Genomic DNA, 22,044 nt, shown 5'->3' with positions numbered 1-22,044 from the left:
CCTAATAACCGGGTTTACCATCCACGTTGCATTAATAGTTTCTAAATGAATTCCACTTATGTTCAGATGGGAGAAAAATAAGCTCTAATTACTGTGCCCTTAAAGAGTACAATAAAAAAAAAAAAAATACTGCCTAGAAATATAGTAGAAGTCTTTGGTTCTACACGAACAGTGTGTGACAGCTGCTTTCCATATAATCCCCAATCATGTTTTAAGGCTCTTTAAAGGGATATACAAGGCATGCTGGGAGCTGTAGTTTTTCAACAATTGGAGGCTCTCTGTTTGGGAAGACCTTGCCTTATGGGCGCTCTACCCAGCGGAGAGTGCCAAAAATGTCCTATTGTTTTCTTTTTTCTTCTCTTTTCAGATTAGTGTATGCAGAGGATTACGGCGGATTTGGAGGACTACTGCGAATGAACTAGTTTTTTTTTTCTTTTAAAAAATGGCTAACGAGGGCTGTGGGGGAATATTTTTTTTAAATAAAATTTTTCCAATGTGTCGTGTTTTTTTTAAAAATTTTTTTATTGAATTTTCAGGTTTAGTAGTGGAAGCTGTCTTTATAGACTGAATCCATTACTAAGCCGGCGCTTAGCATTAGCCCCAAAAACAGCTAGCGCTAACCCCCAATTATTACCCCGGTACCCACCGCCACAGCTGTGTTGGGAAGAGCTGGTACCAACAGGCCCGGAGCGTCAACAATGGCGCTCTTGGCCTAGGCGGTTACAGTTATTTAGGCTGGGAAAGGCCAGTAACAATGGTCCTAGCCCTCCCTGGTGACTTTAGGCTGTTGCTGCTTGGTTTATATCTGGCTGATAATAAAAATGCGGGGAACCCTATGCATTTTTTTAAATGTATTTATGAAAAAAAACACATAAGGTTCCCCATATTTTTATTCACAGCCAGATACCAAGCAGCAACAGCCTGACCTTACCAGGGTGGGCTAGGACCCTTGATACTGGCCCTCCCCAGCCTAAATAATGCCAGCTGGTTACCGCATAGGCCTAGGAGGGCCATTTTTGAAGCTCCGGGTCTGTTGGTAACGGCTCTTCCCAGCACCCTTGTGGCGGTGGGTAACAGGGTAATAATTTGGGGTTAGCGCTAGTTGTTTTTGGGGCTAATGCTAAGCTCCGGCTTAGTAATGGATTCCGTCTATAAGACAGCTTCCACTACTAAGCCTGAAAATTCACATTGGAAAAATTATTTTATTTTAAAAATACTCCCTCTTTGCCATCTTATTAAAAGAAACAAAACCCAGTTCATTCACAGTACTACTCCAAATCCGCAGTAATCCTCTGCATACACTGATCTGAAACGAGAAAAAAAAAATTGGTTAGGGCAAATGTTGTTACCCTATGCACAGATGGTATTAACCCCTTGTGTTCGTGATGACAGGGCAGGGTTAAGCCTTAACCACCCAAAGGTATACCACTGGATCCTGGGCTAGGCACTGGGGCAATGAAGACACTGACGCCAAGTTTGGGACAACGGTAGCTTTACTGAGGGAAGACAGTTATTACAGTCTATGCAGTACAGCCAAGGCCTGAGGAGGTGACCAGTGACACAGAGACCTCACAGGTTTGCTGGGACTTGTAGACCGGAGAATTTTTAGTGCAGGCCACGCTGGATAGACAGAAGACTTGACTTGACTGACAGGACTGTGACTTTAGCCTACTTTACACTTGACTTGTGACTGCAGGACTTGATTTAAGGCCTCCAATAGTCTGGACACACACACACTAAGACGATTTGACTGTACTTGACATCAGGAACAAGAGAAAGAAGCTAGGTCCACCCAGAGTTTATATGGGGGAGACTAGCAGGGAGCCCATAGGTCACCTTTGGGGTCAGCTGGTCACTAGTACCTCCTGGGTAACAATCACATGGTACATTTATTTAAGATACAACACACAATATAATACACAACATATTTACATGGGAAAAATGGCAGGGGGCCCTGGGGACACTAAGGGACACTGCCTGTCAGGGCAGGAAAGGTATGGGGAAACACCTTCCCATACTGGGCTACCACAAACTCCCCCTCTTAATTACAGTCACCCTTAATGCCCAGTCCTGGAGGGCGGAGGACCGAAGTGCTCACTGGGGCCAATGACTGTTCCTGGGGCATTTTTGCCCAATGTCTTTTCCAGGTCTGGGAAACAGCAATGAGTCCATACATGTTCTAAACGTGGGTGGAGATTTTTGACCTTGTAATCTCCTTCTCAACACTTTCCAACAACTATAGACATAACAAATTTACAAGACTTTTTGAATTGGGCTGCCTGAGGCTATCTATCCAATGCCTTTGCTACTGGGGTCCCTTGGTTTGACACAGTTCCCACCCCCTCAGAACTCTATACATAGGCTCCAAACATCATGTTACATTTACTTTTGGTTAACTCTGTCTCTACACGTGTTGTGAAGCTATCAGGAATACCTTCTGGCCAGTAAAGTATCCTGCACACTGGGACAGGAGAAAACATCAGACATACTCATTATAGACATGGGTGGACTGTAAGTACACCTTAACCTTTTCTGTAAAAACACATACACATTTTATTACATTATACCAACATAAATTTTTACTTGTGCAAAAATTATGGACAAAATACAGGGTGGGCCAAATATATGGATACACCTTAATAAAATTGGAATGGTTGGTGATATTAACTTCCTGTTTGTGGCACATTAGTATATGTGAGGGGGGGGGGAAACTTTTCAAGATGGGTGGTGACCATGGAGGCCATTTTGAATCCAACTTTTGTTTTTTCAATAGGAAGAGGGTCATGTGACACATCAAACTTATTGGGAATTTCACAAGAAAAACAATGATGTGCTTGCTTTTAACGTAACTTTATTCTTTCATGAGTTATTTAAAGGTTTCTGACCACTTATAAAATGTGTTCAATGTGCTGCCCATTGTGTTGGATTGTCAATGCAACCCTCTTCTCCCACTCTTCACACACTGATTGCAACACCGCAGGAGAAATGCTGGCACAGGCTTCCAGTATCCGTAGTTTCAGGTGCTGCACATCTCGTATCTTCACAGCATAGACAATTGCCTTCAGATGACCCCAAAGATAAGTCTAAGGGGGTCAGATTGGGAGACCTTGGGGGCCATTCAACTGGCCCACGACGACCAATCCACTTTCCAGGAAACTGTTCATCTAGGAATGCTCGGACCTGACACCCATAATGTGGTGGTGCACCATCTTGCTGGAAAAACTCAGAGAATGTGCCAGCTTCAGTTCATAAAGAGGGAAACACATAATCATGAAGCAATTTCGCAATTGAATGGCCCCCAAGGTCTCCCGACTCAACAGTAATAATTCTTCAAATGCTGTGGCCTGGCAACTTTCTATCCCAACCTCGATGGTCACCTTGCTTTCTAGGCTGGGACATGTACCTAGGACCACGAGACTGTGCCCCCTCCATGGGGCTGACATGAGTGCCCCATGACACATGGGACAAACTGGATTCAGTGATGGTCGGTCTCACGGTGACCACCACCTGGACAGCAACAGCTTGCGCCACTGGGGGAACCATGTGTAGGTGCCTGTTGGGCAGGCCAATCCTCCTCCTCCTCCTCAGCAGGAGGAGGCCGAGGCACTTTAGTTGGTGCCTGTTGGTTAGGCCAAACCTCCTTGACCACAGGAGTAGGCCTGGGCATATCTGCAGTGGACCCTTGAGGCAAATACTTGGAGTCCAGAGCAGGTGTCTCAGGATACCATTCTTCTTGGACGACCTTCCCCTTGATGCTCGGTTGCAGGAGACCAAATGGATCTGAGTCCCAATCTTCAAAGGGGAAATAGGCTAAGGGGATTTGCGTAGGATTCTTGGGCCTGGTGACGGCTGCTGCCCATTCCCCTTGCAGGCTCTGTACAGAGGTGTATTCTACAATCTCCCCGCTCTATAGGGAGTGTAGAGGTGGAGGGAGGTAGTCTCTCTTCATCGCTCTCCTGTTGACCAAAATAGTATCGGAGTGGTGGCAGTCCATTAACGTGCCATACCCCGTCACTTTGTTAAACTTTACGACTGTAGCTCTTCACCGTTCTAGGGGTGGCTCCCCCTCTTGGCGGTTTTTCTAGCCTCCTGATATAGAAGGCCTCCAGGCACTTGGTGTCCTGTTGTGGGAACTTGACGTATTTCATAAGGCATAACTTTAGGGCCATACTCCCTTCTCCTCTGCTCCCTTAACTCTTCCATTATGGCACCCACTTCAGTCTCACTTTTGGCCTTCTCGGCCTGGGCTGCTGGGATGGGAGGATGGGATTTCCCTGGCAGGGGTAGGAGATGGTCCCTCATGAATTGGACTAGTGCTGGCTCATTGCCTAATAACCACTTGGATAGTGGTGGTGACTGGGGACATGCTGGGGGCTGCGGGACCTAGGGCACTGGCTCTGGACTGGGAGTAGATGGAGGGGTAGAAAATGCGGCACTCACTTCTGACTCCTTTTTATGTACATCTCCGCCCAGGATCCCCAGGTCCGGTGGTAGGGTGATGGCTCTCTTGAAGACTTTGGCATACCTTCCGCTGGGGTTGCCATTATCCGTCGTCCTCGGGCAGCGGGACTTGATAGCAGGCCTCCTCGGCCCCGATGGAGATCTTCTGGAGACGGTCTGCTAACTCCTGGAACATGTGCACCGTGGCAACTCTCCAGGTCTCTGGCCCCATTTTTGGACTCTCTGCATGGGTAGTCTGCTGCGCATCCACCATCTTCTTGCTCTCACCAGGAACTTCCACAAGACTGAAGAGGTCGACCTCCGCGCCGCTTCTTATACCTGTCTCCAGCAAAATGGCCGCTGGCCGGATCTTCGTCATCAGCAGGTCCCGGGATCGGAAGTGACTCAGTGGTGCGTCCTCTTCTTCCGCCTCCTCCCCCCCCCCCCCCCCGGCAACAAGGGGCGGACTTTGCAAGATCGACTTGGGACTAGCAACTACTACTTGGCTTGGCAGATTAACCCTTTCAGCTATGGTGGCAGACATCTTGGGACATGACATTACTTCAGTGCGAATTTTGCACATGATGTTCACGACTTCAGGGTTTTCTTCAATAACAAGTAACAATCTTTTCTTCATCTCCTCCTCTATTTCACAAGTGCCACGAGTAAAACACTTTTTCATAGACAAAGTCCCGTACACTTTCTGCCGCAAACCTTATCCGCATCGGCATGCGATTTTCTTGTAGACAATATTGGACACAGTTCAGACTAGGGGGGAGGACTTGTGGCATAAGGCACACACCCGTATCCTGTTCGTGACGACAAAAGTTGGGGTAATGGCGGGGTGTGTGGTGCAGGACAGATGTTGTTACCCTAGGGGCAGATGGTATTAACCCCTTGTGTTCGTGATGCCAGTGCGTGGTTTAGCCTTAACCACCCCAAGGTATACAACTAAATCCTGGGCTAGGCACGGGGGCAATGAAGACAAATACTCCAAATTACGGACAACGGTAGCTTTACTGATGGTAGACAGATGGTACAGTCTATGCAGTACAGCCAGGGCCCAAGGAGGTGACCAGTGACACAGGGACATTGCAGGTTTGCTGGGAATTGTAGTAGACAGGAGAATTTAATGTAGGCCACGCTGGATAGACAAAAGACTTGACATGACTGACAGGACTTAGCTTACTTTGCACTTGACTTGTAGCTGCAGGACTTGACTTAAAGGGGTACTCCGGAGAAAAACTTTTTTTTTTAAATCAACTGGTGCCAGAAAGTTAAACAGATTTGTAAATTATGTAGTAGACAATAGAAAGAAGTTGTAACCAGGCACTGCACTGAGGGCAAAATAGAATCCAATGGAGAGGCACGTGAATGTGCTGATCAGACTACTTGCGATTGAATACTCCAGTCATTTAACCTGCTGTATATGGGGGTGCCGACTTCAACAAGAGTCCAAGTGGTATATAAAATATCACAGTCGAAGAAAGAGAAAAGTCGCACTCACCCGTAAATGCAGCTACAAAAGCGTTTATTGCAAAATTCCCGCAGTGCACGAACAAACGTCCATGGCGGGGAGCAAGAGTCAGCCGACTCTTAGACGCGGGACATACCTGTGGGAGCTCCCACAGGTATGTCCCGCGTCTAAGAGTCGGCTGACTCTTGCTCCCCGCCATGGACGTTTGTTCGTGCACTGCGGGAATTTTGCAATAAACTCTTTTGTACCTGCATTTACGGGTGAGTGCGACTTTTCTCTTCCTTAGACTGTGAGATTTGTAAATTACTTCTATTAAAAAATCTTAATCCTTCCTGTACTTATTAGCTGCTGAATACTACAGTGGAAATTATTTTCCGTTTGAAACACAGAGCTGTCTGCTGACATCATGTGCACAGTGCTCTCTGCTGACATCTCTGTCCATTTTAGGAACTGTATTCAAGAGTACAGTAGTTGGCAGTATTATATTCAGGGGTACAATAGTTGGCAGTATTATATTCAGTGGTACTGTAGTTGGTAGTATTCAGGGGTACAATAGTTGGCAGTATTATATTCAGTGGTACAGTGGTTGGCAGTATTTAGTTCAGGGGGGACCAGTATTTGGCAGTTTTATATTCGGGGGTACGTGTGTAGCGATAATATATTAAAGTACAACTGCAGTGGTAAACATTTATATATGCCTGTGCTCGGGCCTCAAAAACAAACAAAATTAACTCATACATACCTTCCTACGAGCCCCCGTTGGTCCGGCAGTGCTGACGTCATTCCACTTCCTGGGGACGCCGCAGAGCCGTAGGCGTATCACCGGCCGTAGCGATGTCTCGCCCCGGTCATGATAGGCTGAGGCCACTGTCATGTAAGAAGCCGGCCAGAGCTCCTTACATGACAGTTGGCTCAGCCTATCACAGGCCGGGGCAGGACATCGCTACGGCCGGTGATACGCCGACTGCTCTGCGGCGTCCCTGTCCCCAGGAAGTGGAATGACGTTAGCACTGCCGGACCGTGAGGCCTGTGCCGGACCAACGGGGGCTCGTAGGAAGGTATGTATGAGTTCATTTTGTTTGTTTTTGAGGCACAGGCATATATAAATGTTTACCACTGCAGTTGTCCTTTAAGAGGGTGCAGTGGTTGGCAGGGTTATTTTCAGGGGCTACAGTATTTGGCAGTATTATATTCAGGGGATACAGTGTGGGGCAGTATTATATTCAGGGGGTACAGTATTGGGCAGAATAATAATGATTATTGTCTTCATATAGAGGATAAGTATCTGCTATCAAAGCGAGGAACTAATGATGTCCGGGCGTCAGACTCTGTAGAGAAGAAGTCCTGGTATCTGGACCAGATGAAAAAGAAAAGACAACAGAGAAGACGTCACTCAGGTCACTGATATCATTGTGTGTTCTCCTGACTGTCCCATCTCTGTTGTAGTCACTTGTAAAATCTGTAGTTATGATGGGTGACTCTGTATCCCAATCTGTAGCTCTCCAGCTGTTGCAAAACTACAACTCCCATAATTCCTGAGGCTCTTCAGACATCTGGAGAGCCACTTGAAACAAGGGGATTGGTGGGGGTCCCATCAGTCAGACCCCCACCATAAAAATAGGCTGCTTATTTCAAAATGAGCGGGCCTATTTTTGGTCTCAGTCCGGCCCTGCTTGTTAGTCACTTAAATCGCTGTGTATTCTTCTGACTGTGTCCCATCAGTACTGTAGTCACTGATATCTTTGTGTGGTAGAGTAAGGGGTCGTCCAGAATTGGGGAAGCAGGTTGTTGGGGGGGGGTGGCTAAACCACGCCCTGGTATCACGAACACAAGGGGGTTAATACCATCTGACCCTAGGGTAATAACATCTGTCCTGCACCACACGCCCAGTCATTACCACAACTTTTGGTGTCACGTACACAGGGCCGTTTGAAGGAATTTGGGGGCCCCAAGCAAAGTGGACATGGAGGCCCCCCCCCCTCCCCTTTGATGTTCACGCATGTCACTCTCTAGGGCCGGCGTCAGGACATAGTAATGCCGGCCCTTGAATTCTGGGAGTGCAATGTGAGCGAACGTCGATATGATGCACATTAGGTGCAGCAGAGTTCCCCCCACATTAGGTGCAGCATAGTTCTCCCCACATTAGGTTGGCAGTGTTCCCCACATTAGGCAGGCAGTGTTCCCCCTTAGTAGGCAGGCAGTGTCCCCCCCCCACATTAGGCAAGCAGTGTTCCCCCACATTAGGTGTAGCAGTGTTCCCCTGTCCACCCCCCCCCCAGGGCCATTTTTTTGGACGGGGGTCTGACTGCTGAGACCCCCCACGATCACCGAAGTGGTTCTCCAGCTGTTTGAAAGCTAAAACTTCCATCATGTCTGGAGAGCCTCTGGCAATGGGAGTTGTAGTTTTGTAACAGCTGGAGAGACACAGATTGGACACAGTTTGACCCATCATCACTGCAGAACTTTCAAGTGACTACAGCTCTGATGGGACAGTCAGGAAAATACACAATGATATCAGTGACCTGAGTGCCGTCTTCTCACTTGAGTGATATCTTCTGTTATCTTTTCTTCTTCATCGGGTCCAGAGACCAGGTCTTCCTTCAGCTCCATCTTCTCTGCAGAGACTGACATCCAGACATCATTGGCTCCTCACTTTGTCAGTAGAGCCTCATCCTCTGCATGAAGACAGTAATCATTATAACCCTGCCAGAAAGTGTACCCTAAATAAAATACTGCCCCACACTGAACCCTGAATATAATACTGCTATACACTGTACCCTGAATATAATACTGCCAAACACTGTACCAACTAAATATAATACTGCCATACACTGTACCCACTAAATATAATCCTGCCACACACTGTACCCTGAATATAATACTGCTATACACTGTTCCCACTAAATATAATCCTGCCACACACTGTACCCTGAACATAATACTGCTATACACTGTACCCTGAATATAATACTGCCACACACTGTACCAACTAAAATTAATACTGCCACAATGTACCCTGAATATAATACTGCCACACACTGTACCAACTAAATATAATACTGCCCCACACTGTACCCTGAATATAATACTGCCCCACACTGTACCCTGAATATAATACTGCCCACACTGTACCCTGAATATAATACTGCCCACACTGTACCCTGAATATAATACTGCCACACACTGTACCAACTAAAATTAATACTGCCACAATGTACCCTGAATATAATACTGGTATACACTGTACCCTGAATATAACACTGCTACACACTGTACCCACTAAATATAATCCTGCCACACACTGTACCCTGAATATAATCCTGCCACACACTGTACCCTGAATATAATACTGCCACACACTGTACCCTGAATATAATACTGCCCCACACTGTACCCTGAATATAATACTGCCAAACACTGTACCCTGAATATAATACTGCCCCACACGGTACCCTGAATATAATACTGCCCCACACTGTACCCTGAATATAATACTGGTATACACTGTACCCTGAATATAACACTGCTACACACTGTACCCACTAAATATAATACTGCCCCACACTGTACCCTGAATATAATACTGCCCCACACTGTACCCTGAATATAATACTGCCCCACACTGTACCCTGAATATAATACTGCCCCACACGGTACCCTGAATATAATACTGCCCCACACTGTACCTTGAATATAATACTGGTATACACTGTACCCTGAATATAACACTGCTACACACTGTACCCACTAAATATAATCCTGCCACACACTGTACCCTGAATATAATCCTGCCACACACTGTACCCTGAATATAATACTGCCACACACTGTACCCTGAATATAATACTGCCACACACTGTACCCTGAATATAATACTGCCAAACACTGTACCAACTCAATATAATACTGCTCCACACTGTACCCTGAATATAATACTGCCCCACACTGTACCCTGAATATAATACTGCCCCACACTGTACCCTAAATATAATCCTGCCCCACACTGTACCCTAAATATAATCCTGCCCCACACTGTACCCTGAACACATTACTGCTATACACTGTACCCTGAATATAATACTGCTACACACTGTACCCACTAAATATAATCCTGCCACACACTGTACCCTGAATATAATACTGCCACACACTGTACCCTGAATATAATACTGCCACACACTGTACCCTGAATATAATACTGTTGTTACGCCGAGCGCTCCGGGTCCCCGCTCCTCCCCGGAGCGCTCGCAACATCCTCGCAATTGCAGTGCCCCGGTCAGACCTGCTGACCGGGTGCGCTGCGATACCTCTCCCAGCCGGGATGCGATTCGCGATGCGTGAGGCGCCCGCTCGCGATGCGCACCCCGGCTCCCGTACCTGACTCGCTCTCCGTCGGTCTTGTCCCGGCGCGCGCGGCCCCGCTCCTTAGGGCGCGCGCGCGCCGGGTCTCTGCCATTTAAAGGGCCACTGCGCCACTGATTGGCGCAGTTGGCTTAATTAGTGTGTTCACCTGTGCACTCCCTATTTATACCTCACTTCCCCTGCACTCCCTCGCCGGATCTTGTTGCCATTGTGCCAGTGAAAGCGTTTCCTTGTGTGTTCCTAGCCTGTGTTCCAGACCTCCTGCCGTTGCCCCTGACTACGATCCTTGCTGCTTGCCCCGACCTTCTGCTACGTCCGACCTTGCTCTTGTCTACTCCCTTGTACCGCGCCTATCTTCAGCAGTCAGAGAGGTTGAGCCGTTGCTGGTGGATACGACCTGGTTGCTACCGCCGCTGCAAGACCATCCCGCTTTGCGGCGGGCTCTGGTGAATACCAGTAGCAACTTAGAACCGGTCCACCAGCACGGTCCACGCCAATCCCTCTCTGGCACAGAGGATCCACCTCCTGCCAGCCGAATCGTGACAACTGTAACTCACTGTACCCTGAATATAATACTGCCATACACTGTACCCTGAATATAATACTGCTATTCACTGTACCCACTAAATATTATACTGCCATACACTGTACCCTGAATAAAATACTACTATAACCAGGGGGGGGGGGGGGCACCTCTCATCACCCCATAACACCCCTCCCTGCACCTCTCATGACCCCCATAACACTCCCCCCTGAGCCTTTCATCACCCCCATAACACCCCCCATAACATTCCCCATAACACCCCTGCACCTCTTATCACCCCCATTACACCCCCCCTGCACCTCTTATCACCCCTATAACACCCCTGCACCATTAAAGGTGCATTAAAGGGAATCCATGAGGTTGGAAAGTCAGTCCAATACATGAGGAGCATGTTATAGAGCAGAAAATGTTGAGTAGATTAATATACAGTGACCCCCCCCCCCCGACCTATGATGGCCCCGACATACGATCATTTCAACATGCGATGGCCTCTCAGAGGCCATCGCATGTTGAAGGCAGCATCAACATACGATGCTTTTGTATGTCGGGGCCATTGCATAAACGGCTATCCGGCAGCACAGACTGCTTCAGCTGGGGACGCCGCGACAGCGATGCAAGGCGACATCCAGGGCAGCGGCGACAGTCCGGAGCGGCGGGGACAGGTGAGTACAACTTCCTCTGCCAGAGGTCTTCAACCTGCGGACCTCCAGATGTTGCAAAACTACAACTCCCAGCATGACCGGACAGCCAGCGGCTGTCCGGGCATGCTGGGTGTTGTAGTTTTGCAACATCTGGAGGTCTGCAGGTTGTAGACCACTGTCCTATACTTTACATTGCACGGATCCCTCAACATACGATGGTCCGTTTGGAAAGGATTACCATCCTATGTTGAGGGACCACTGTACATATTTTTGGGGAAACATTTATGTCTCTACAAGTGTATGTATTTAAACCTCCTGCTCTTTCTAGGTTTGTTAGTCCAGTGGGCGGTCCTAATCAGTGACTGACAACATGTATGTGTGTACAAACATAGCTGTCAATCACTGTGTAGGACCGCCCATTGGACTCATAAAACCAGATTAAGTACTCGTTTACTGAATAATTTACGAATTCTGCTGAATATGAATATCAGTCAGCTTAGCTCCTCCTGCTCTACAATACGATGCCTGCAGGTTGGATTGTGTTTTTTATGTGACAGGTTTACTTTACATTGCTTTTTTATATATGTGTGTTTGGTCAACTCTTTGTGTGGGTAATGGAAAAAGATGTTCTTATGGGAAAATAAATGGTTTGCTTTCCCGGTCATTCAATGTGTTGGTTTCATATCAGCAATCATTACAGGAATATGTGTAATAGGATATATATATATATATATATATATATATATATATATATATATATATATATATATATATATATGTATATATATATATTATATTATATTATATTATATTATATATTATATTATATATTATATTATATTATATATTATATTATATTATATTATATATTATATTATATTATATTATATATTATATTATATATATTATATTATATATTATATATTATATTATATATTATATATTATATATTATATATTATATATTTTATATTATATTTTATATTATATTTTATATTATATTTTATATTATATTTTATATTATATTATATTTTATATTATATTTTATATTATATTATATTATATTTTATATTATATTATATTTTATATTATATTTTATATTATATTATATTATATTTTATATTATATTTTATATTATATTTTATATTATATTTTATATTATATTTTATATTATATTATATTATATTATATTTTAATTATATTATATTTTTCCCAGATTCACCTGGACCTGTCAGCACCTCTGCTCTCGCTTTCCCCACTTGTTTCCCAGCTGAACTGACCTGGATTGGATGAAATAATTGATTTTAAATGTGTTTTCAGACACAATTTCTTAATTCAGCCAAAGGTTAATCCAATGGGGAAATAAGTGTTTAAAGGGAGTAAAGTAATCAATATGAGGAATGAGTTATATGGCCTGAAATATTATGAACGTAAGAAACACTTTAACATAATGGGAGTTTAGCTCGGTAGAAATAGGCATACGGCAATAAACAGCAGTCTGAGAAAGTGACAAAGTATAAATGTGGGACTTTTTCTGCTCTTTATTTTCATACTCAAAATACAGCTGTATTCACATTGGCACTAACTAAACATGTTAACGTGTTCTCAATATTCATGTGGCTTACTACCAGCCGCCCTATAAAACAAATCTTCACAAAGTTCATAGAGTTGAAAAAAGTCCATCAAGTTCAATCTATATCCTTACTTTGTTGATCCAGATGGAGACAAACACCTCTTATGAAGCACATGCCAATTGCCCCAAATGAGAGGGAAAATTTCCTTCCTTACTCTAAATATGGCAATTAGAATGAATCCCTGGATCAACTTTCTATTCCCATAAATCTAGTGTACATAACGGTCAATATGTTACCTCACACAAATGGCAATTGTTCCTGGAGAGGTCAGCACCTCAGGACTTCTGGTCAAGTCCCCCACAGCCTCACTTGTAGATAGATTCTTACCTAGTTTTAAGGATCAGTGTCTAAAGCACCTGTGATGATCTGCGCTAGTCTAAAAACTTGGAGTGGCCAACGTAGGGGATGCAAGACCCCACTACCAAGCCTGCCTTTCATTCCATAAAAATCCAGGTCCAATAACGGGACTTAAAAAGTTCTTATGGCTTGCCAGTTATTTAACTATTTCATGGATTTCCCATATCTCATCAAGCTTTTCCCTGGATGAGATGTTCTCCTCCTAAAATGAGGTATCTGCATACAATAGGTGCCTAGAGTAAATATAGTGATACCTGTTGACCATTCCTGTCACTGTCTCACAGTATGTTCTGGCTCTAAAGGATATATAATTAATCTGTTTTCTTTTCAGTTTTTTTGTTCTGTCATAGAAACAAAGCTGAAAATTACAGAGTTCTGGATCTGTCGCACAATGTTCACCAACAACACAAAATGGACCCTATTGACTTAAATTGGGGTTAGTCGTTTTTCGGTGTAAAGCCTTATATTGAATCTGTATAGTAGGTCAGCTTAAAGGGGTACTCTGCCCCTAGACATCGTATCCCCTATCAAAGTATAAGGGATAAGATGTCTGCTCGCGTGGGGTCCCCATCTCTCCTGCAGCCCCCCTAGTCATCTGCAGCATGGAGACGAAGTTTGCTCCATGCCTGATGATTTACGAAACAGGGGCAGTCGGCCCTGCCCCCTCATGACGTCAAGTCACCACCACGCCCCCTCCCATAGACTTGCATTAAGGGGACAGGGCGTGACGTCATGAAGGGGCGGGGCCGTGATGTCACGAACCGCTGGCCCCTGTATCATGAGTCATCAGGCATGGAGCAAAGTTCAGCTCAGTGCTGCAGATGACTAGGGGCTGCTGAGGAGCTTGCGGGGGTCCCCAGCGCCAGGACCCCTGCGATCAGACATCTTATCCCCTATCCTTGGATAAGGGATAAGATGTCTAGGGGCGGAGTACCGCTTTAAGCTGATTTTATCTAAAAGTTAGATCTACTCTTTCCTATAATAATCACTGACTCAGAGAGACCCCCTAATATAATACATCCTATATCCATGGACATATTTAAACGCAAACTAGAGAAAACGTATATGAATAAAAAACACCAAACTTTATTAAAGACATCCAAACGGTAAAATGAATTGTCAAAGTTCCAAAAAGCAGCCACAGCTGCAACAGAAAAAGCAGACAACCTCCTGCGAGCACAATTGTATACGAACAGTACCTCTAGAACATGACAAAAAACAATTGGTGCTGGAAAATAAATAAAGCAACCAATGGTATAAAGTAGAATGAAGGCACTTGGAAAAGATTGGTAGGGAGTAAATAAACATTAGCGATAAGGCATGTACGAAAATAACCGAGCTAGAACAATGAATACAAACACAAGGCTCCAAATGTATTAGGAGGCCATAGGCAGTGGTGAGTGCTACAGTAGGGGTGATCTACCTGATGTTTTACCACAAAGGGGCTTCTTCCAGGGTCATGCTGAGTATGTTTGTTATGATGCCAAAGTCGGACCTACTCTTTTATTTGTTAAAAGCAATCAAACATTTCCCTTCACATGCTGAGGTCCGTTCCTATTTTCGACTATGAAAAACAAATAGAAAAATGAAGTCTAATTTCTTGGGTGGATATTTCCAGAAATATCTTGGGCGGCTATTTCGTAGTGTGAATGCACCCTAACAGTTAAAGGGGTACTCCGGTGCTCTGAACATTTTGTTCATGACAACGGCCTCCAGCTCTGATTGCTCTGATGTCATGGCCATGCCCCCTCAATTCATGTCTATGGGAGGGGGCGTGTCAACAGACACGCCCCCTCCCATAGACATGAATTGAGGGGGCGTGCTCGCGGCATTACGACCACTGCCGCAGGAACCTGGCGTTTGGTTTAGAATGCCGGGTGCTGCAGGAGATCATGGGGGCCCGAGCAGCGGGATCCCACCATCAGACATTTTATCCCTTATCCTTTGGATAGAGCATAAGATGTCTAGCAGTGGAGTACCCCTTTAAGATAAGCTCCTATAAGGCAACGAAAAATTTAGTGCATAAGACTAAACTTTCCAAAAATAAACTAGCAGTTGTTGTCTGCTGCACTTTTTTATATGGTCGAGGCTAAATGTCACATCCGTAGATCCTTGCCTTATTATACAAACACGAGCATTAATATGGAATTATTTCCTCTTCTTTTTTTTTTTTTTTTTTATACTAAATTCCACTTAATTCCACTTTCCTGGGAAAAGCTTTTCACTAGAGTTTAGAACAAGACAATTGATTCTCATCCATTTTTTGATGGTGTGGAGGTCAGAGCTCTGCTTGGCAAGCCAAACCTCTGCATGGGGAGTTGAAATGTTAACACTGAAAAGAGCCTTTCCACCATATTTGGCGGAAAGTTGGCCGCACACAATTCTTCAGAATGTAATTTTATACTGTAGCATTATGACTTTTCTTCTTCAGAACTAAAGAGATGAATACAATTCATACAGCCATGGACCAGAATTCTTTCTCTTTCAAACTTTGCAGTTGGCTTTATGTATTCAGGCAGGAATTGCTTAGGATTGTTTTAAGGTTCAAACTGAGTTTCAGCGGTATGTTGGTGATATAAGTCTACATACTGTCAAAAAATGATGTTATATGTGTACCGTTGTATACTTACTGTGGGACTACTGAGTTTATTGGATCAAGCACTGTCTACTACTGTCTAATTTCCCATATACTTTTTGTTTTTGGGACTCAAAAGCATTGTAAGGTGGACTTTTGAGTCCCACAAAAAAAGCATATGTTCTGGAAATGTGATAAAAGGGATAGTTCGCTGCTCGGTGTTTGGAACAAACTGTTCTGAACGCTGGAGCCGGCGCCGGGAGCTTGTGACGTCATAGCCACGCTCCCTCATGTCACACCCCACCCCCTCAATGCAAGTCGGCTGTCATTTCCCCTCACATGGACTTGCATTTGGGGGGGGGGGGGGGGGGGGGACGCGTGATATCATGAGGGGGGTGGCTATGATGTCACGAGCGGCCGGCTCCACGTTCGGAACAGTTTGTTCCAAAAATTGGGCAGCGGAGTACCCCTTTAAACCCCTTAACGACGCAGGACGTATATTTACGTCCTGCGCCGGCTCCCGCGATATGAAGCGGGATCGCGCCACGATCCTGCATCATATCGCGTCGGTCCCGGCGCTCATCAACGGCCGGGACCCGCGGCTAATACCACACATCGCCGATCGCGGGGATGTGCGGTATTAACCCTTTAGAAGCGGCGGTCAAAGCTGACCGCCGCTTCTAAAGTGAAACTGAAAGTGATCTGGCTGCTCAGTCGGGCTGTTCGGGACCGCCGCGGTGAAATCGCGGCATCCCGAACAGCTGATCGGACACCGGGAGGGCCCTTACCTGCCTCCTCGGTGTCCGATCGACGAATGACTGCTCAGTGCCTGAGATCAAGGCAGGAGCAGTCAAGCGCCGATAATGCTGATCACAGGCGTGTTAATACACGCCAGTGATCAGCATAGGAGATCAGTGTGTGCAGTGTTATAGGTCCCTATGGGACCTATAACACTGCAAAAAAAAAAAGTAAAAAAAAAGTGTTAAAGGTCATTTAACCCCTTCCCTAATAAAAGTTTGAATCACCCCCCTTTTCCCATAAAAAAAATAACAGTGTAAAAAAATAAAAAAATAAACATATGTGGTATCGCCGCGTGCGTAAATGTCCGAACTATAAAAATATATCATTAATTAAACCGCATGGTCAATGGCGTACGCGCAAAAAAATTCCAAAGTCCAAAAAAGCGTATTTTGGTCACTTTTTATACCATTAAAAAAATGAATAAAAAGTGATCAAAAAGTCCGATCAAAACAAAAATCATACCGATAAAAACTTCAGATCACGACGCAAAAAATGAGTCCTCACACCACCCTGTACGTGGAAAAATAAAAAGTTATATGGGTCAGAAGATGACATTTTTAAATGTATAAATTTTCCTGCATTCCCCCCTGAGCCTTTCATCACCCCCATAACACCCCCCATAACATTCCCCATAACACCCCTGCACCTCTTATCACCCCCATTACACCCCCCCTGCACCTCTTATCACCCCTATAACACCCCTGCACCATTAAAGGTGCATTAAAGGGAATCCATGAGGTTGGAAAGTCAGTCCAATACATGAGGAGCATGTTATAGAGCAGAAAATGTTGAGTAGATTAATATACAGTGACCCCCCCCCCCCCCCCGACCTATGATGGCCCCGACATACGATCATTTCAACATGCGATGGCCTCTCAGAGGCCATCGCATGTTGAAGGCAGCATCAACATACGATGCTTTTGTATGTCGGGGCCATTGCATAAACGGCTATCCGGCAGCACAGACTGCTTCAGCTGGGGACGCCGCGACAGCGATGCAAGGCGACATCCAGGGCAGCGGCGACAGTCCGGAGCGGCGGGGACAGGTGAGTACAACTTCCTCTGCCAGAGGTCTTCAACCTGCGGACCTCCAGATGTTGCAAAACTACAACTCCCAGCATGACCGGACAGCCAGCGGCTGTCCGGGCATGCTGGGTGTTGTAGTTTTGCAACATCTGGAGGTCTGCAGGTTGTAGACCACTGTCCTATACTTTACATTGCACGGATCCCTCAACATACGATGGTCCGTTTGGAAAGGATTACCATCCTATGTTGAGGGACCACTGTACATATTTTTGGGGAAACATTTATGTCTCTACAAGTGTATGTATTTAAACCTCCTGCTCTTTCTAGGTTTGTTAGTCCAGTGGGCGGTCCTAATCAGTGACTGACAACATGTATGTGTGTACAAACATAGCTGTCAATCACTGTGTAGGACCGCCCATTGGACTCATAAAACCAGATTAAGTACTCGTTTACTGAATAATTTACGAATTCTGCTGAATATGAATATCAGTCAGCTTAGCTCCTCCTGCTCTACAATACGATGCCTGCAGGTTGGATTGTGTTTTTTATGTGACAGGTTTACTTTACATTGCTTTTTTATATATGTGTGTTTGGTCAACTCTTTGTGTGGGTAATGGAAAAAGATGTTCTTATGGGAAAATAAATGGTTTGCTTTCCCGGTCATTCAATAAGTGTTGGTTTCATATCAGCAATCATTACAGGAATATGTGTAATAGGATATATATATATATATATATATATATATATATATATATATATATATATATATATATTATATTTTATATATTATATTTTATATATTATATTTTATATTTTATATTTTATATTTTATATTTTATATTTTATATTTTATATTTTATATTTTATATTTTATATTTTATATTATATATTATATATTTTATATTATATTATATTTTATATTATATTATATTTTAATTATATTATATTTTTCCCAGATTCACCTGGACCTGTCAGCACCTCTGCTCTCGCTTTCCCCACTTGTTTCCCAGCTGAACTGACCTGGATTGGATGAAATAATTGATTTTAAATGTGTTTTCAGACACAATTTCTTAATTCAGCCAAAGGTTAATCCAATGGGGAAATAAGTGTTTAAAGGGAGTAAAGTAATCAATATGAGGAATGAGTTATATAGCCTGAAATATTTACGTCCTGCGCCGGCTCCCGCGATATGAAGCGGGATCGCGCCACGATCCTGCATCATATCGCGTCGGTCCCGGCGCTCATCAACGGCCGGGACCCGCGGCTAATACCACACATCGCCGATCGCGGGGATGTGCGGTATTAACCCTTTAGAAGCGGCGGTCAAAGCTGACCGCCGCTTCTAAAGTGAAACTGAAAGTGATCTGGCTGCTCAGTCGGGCTGTTCGGGACCGCCGCGGTGAAATCGCGGCATCCCGAACAGCTGATCGGACACCGGGAGGTTATGTAGTTATGATTTTTTCCAGAAGTGCGACAAAATCAAACCTATATAAGTAGGGAATCATTTTAACCATATGGACCTACAGAATAATGATAAGGTGTAATTTTTACCCAAATATGCACTGCGTAGAAACGGAAGCCCCCAAAAGTTACAAAATGGCGTTTTTCTTTTCAATTTTGTCGCACAATGATTTTTATTTCCGTTTCGTCGTGCATTTTTGGGTAAAATGACTAATGTCACTACAAAGTAGAATTGACCACGCAAAAAATAACCAATAATATGGATTTTTAGGTGGAAAATTGAAAGGGTTATGATTTTTAAAAAGTAAGGAGGAAAAAACGAAAGTGCAAAAACGGAAAAACCCTGAGTCCTTAAGGGGTTAAAGAAGTCACAAGTAGGCTATGTTCAGCCAATAAAACTTATGGGTCTACTGCAAGTACTCAGTTATATTTGGCATACCATTTTTATAGGATCATAGTAACATAGTTCATAGGGTTGGGAAAAAAAAGACAAAAATCCATCAAGTTTAACCTATACAGTGACCCCCCCCCGACCTACGATGGCCCCGACATATGATAATTTCAACATGCGATGGCCTCTCAGAGTCCATCACATGTTGAAGGCAGCATCAACATACGATGCTTTTGTATGCCTGGGCCATCGCATAAACGGCTATCCGGCAGCGCTGACTGCTTCAGCTGCCACCGGATAGCAGTTTACGTTGCCCCGTGTGCTCCGGTGATGTTCTCCTACCTGTCCTCGGGGCTCCGGAGTGTCATCTTCGGGATCCCCTCCATCGCCGGCGCTCTCCATCGTCGCCATCACATCGCTGCGCACGCTGTCCCGTCATCCAATAGGAGCGACATGCGTAGTGACGTGATGACGACAACGTGAGAGCGACGTACCCGGGCAGCAGAGATGTTCTGGAGTGGCGGGGACACCACGGGAACGCGGCGACAGCGATGGAGCGCGACATCCAGGGCAGCGGTGATGAGAGTTGACTGGTCCGGAGCCGCGGAGACAGGTGAGTACAACTTCCTATTCTTTACATTGTACGGATCCCTCAACATACAATGGTTTCAACAAATGATGGTTCATTTGGAATGGATTACCATCGTATGTTGATGGATCACTGTATCTGTATTGTGTTGATCCAGGGGAAGGCAAAAATCCTTATGAGGCTGATGCCAATTGTCCCATACTAGGGGGGGAAATATTCCTTCCTGACTCCAAATATGCATCAGGAAAAATCCCTGAATGAACTATCTCTCCCTATATATCTAATATCCATAACCTGTAATGTTATTACACTATAGAAGTTCATCCAGGCCCCTTTTGATCTCTTTTATTAAGTTCACCATGACCGCTTCCTTTGGCAGAGAGTTCAATAGTCTCAATGCTCTTACAGTAAAGAACACTGCTCAGTTCTGGTGTAGAAACCTTCTTTCCTCTAGACGTAGAGGATGCCCCCTTGTTACAGATACAGTCCTGGGTATTAACCTGTTAAGGACGTAGGGTGTACCTGTACGCCCTACGCCTGGTCCTAGTGTTTAAAACAGGGTCACACCGCATCACACCGGGTTGGTCCTGGCTAATAGCGTGCGGCACCGATCGTTGTCGCGCGCTATTAACCCTTCAGACGCGGCAATCAAAGTTGACCGCTGCGTCTGAAAGTGAAAGTAAACGCTTCCCGGCAGCTCAGTTGGGCTGATCGGGACATCGCGATAAAATCGCGATGTCTCGATCAGCTAGGACGCGAGTGGAGGTCCTCTTACCTTGCTCCATCCCGTTCGATCGGCTTTTGATTGCTCCAAGCCTGAGCTACAGGCTTGAGCAATCAAGCCCCTATCTCGCTGATCCATGCAAAGCTATGGCTTTGCAGGGATCAGAGTAAAAGATCAGTGTGTGCAGTGTTATAGCCCCCTATGGGAACTATAACACTGCAAAAAAAAAAGAGGAAAAGAAAGTTAACAAAGGTCATTTAACCCCTTCCCTAATAAAAGTCTGAATCACCCCCTTTTCCCATAAAAAAAAAAATACCTGTGCAAATAAAAAGAAACATGTGGTATCGCCGCGTGTGGAAATGTCCGAACTGTAAAAATATATCGTTAATTAAACCGCGTGGTCAATGGTGTACGCGCAAAAAAATTCAAAAATCCAACATAGTGTATTTTTGGTCACTTTTTATATCATGAAACATTAATAAAAAGCGATCAAAAAGTTTCCCCTACTTGAGCTGACACCGCTACCTGTAAATGGCTTCATAGATTTTTTACAGAAGTGGGTTTAGAAATGTTGGCACTGTGTGGAAACGCAAACAAATGGCTTATGTGCCCATTGCCTCATGACAAACTCAGTGGTTTGTTATTAAAGGGGTACTCCTGTGAAAACCTTTTTCTTTTAAATTAACTGGTGGCAGAAAGTTAAACATATTTGTAAATTACTTCCATTAAAAAATCTTAATCCTTCCTGTACTTATTAGCTGCTGAATACTACAGAGGAAATTCTTTTCTTTTTGGAATGCTCTCTGATGACATCACGAGCACAGTTCTCTCTGCTGACGTTATTATAATAATAATAACGCTTTATTTATTGTTGTCCTTAGTGGGATTTGAACCCAAGTCCCCAGCACTGCAAGGCAGCAGTGCTAACCACTGAGCCACCATGCTGCCCTTAGCATACATCTGCTATGCATCTGCTATGCATGGTTGCTAAAATGGACAGAGATGTCAGCAGAGAGCACTGTGC

The 22,044-nt window shown here is 44.6% G+C and overlaps 1 protein-coding gene across 5 annotated transcripts in view; it reads left to right on the top strand.

The window, feature by feature from the left end:
* The window catches only part of STON1 (stonin 1), a 127,774-nt gene that overhangs the window by 60,745 nt on the left and 44,985 nt on the right, over positions 1-22,044 (top strand). The window contains exon 1 of one of the 5 annotated variants that reach the window (XM_056568059.1): positions 7,207-7,314. The exons of the other annotated variants lie outside the window; for them this stretch is intronic. Within the exon in view, the coding sequence (XP_056424034.1) occupies positions 7,278-7,314 (37 nt within the window). The 5' untranslated portion in view covers positions 7,207-7,277. Of the gene's footprint in view, positions 1-7,206; positions 7,315-22,044 lie in introns of those variants that run through there. 5 annotated transcript variants of the gene reach the window in all.

Source organism: Hyla sarda, chromosome 3, assembly GCF_029499605.1.
Source record: "Hyla sarda isolate aHylSar1 chromosome 3, aHylSar1.hap1, whole genome shotgun sequence".
Taxonomy (NCBI): Eukaryota; Metazoa; Chordata; class Amphibia; order Anura; family Hylidae; genus Hyla; species Hyla sarda.
Note: the sequence above shows the minus strand (reverse complement) of the source record. Positions and strands in the feature narration are given on the sequence as shown.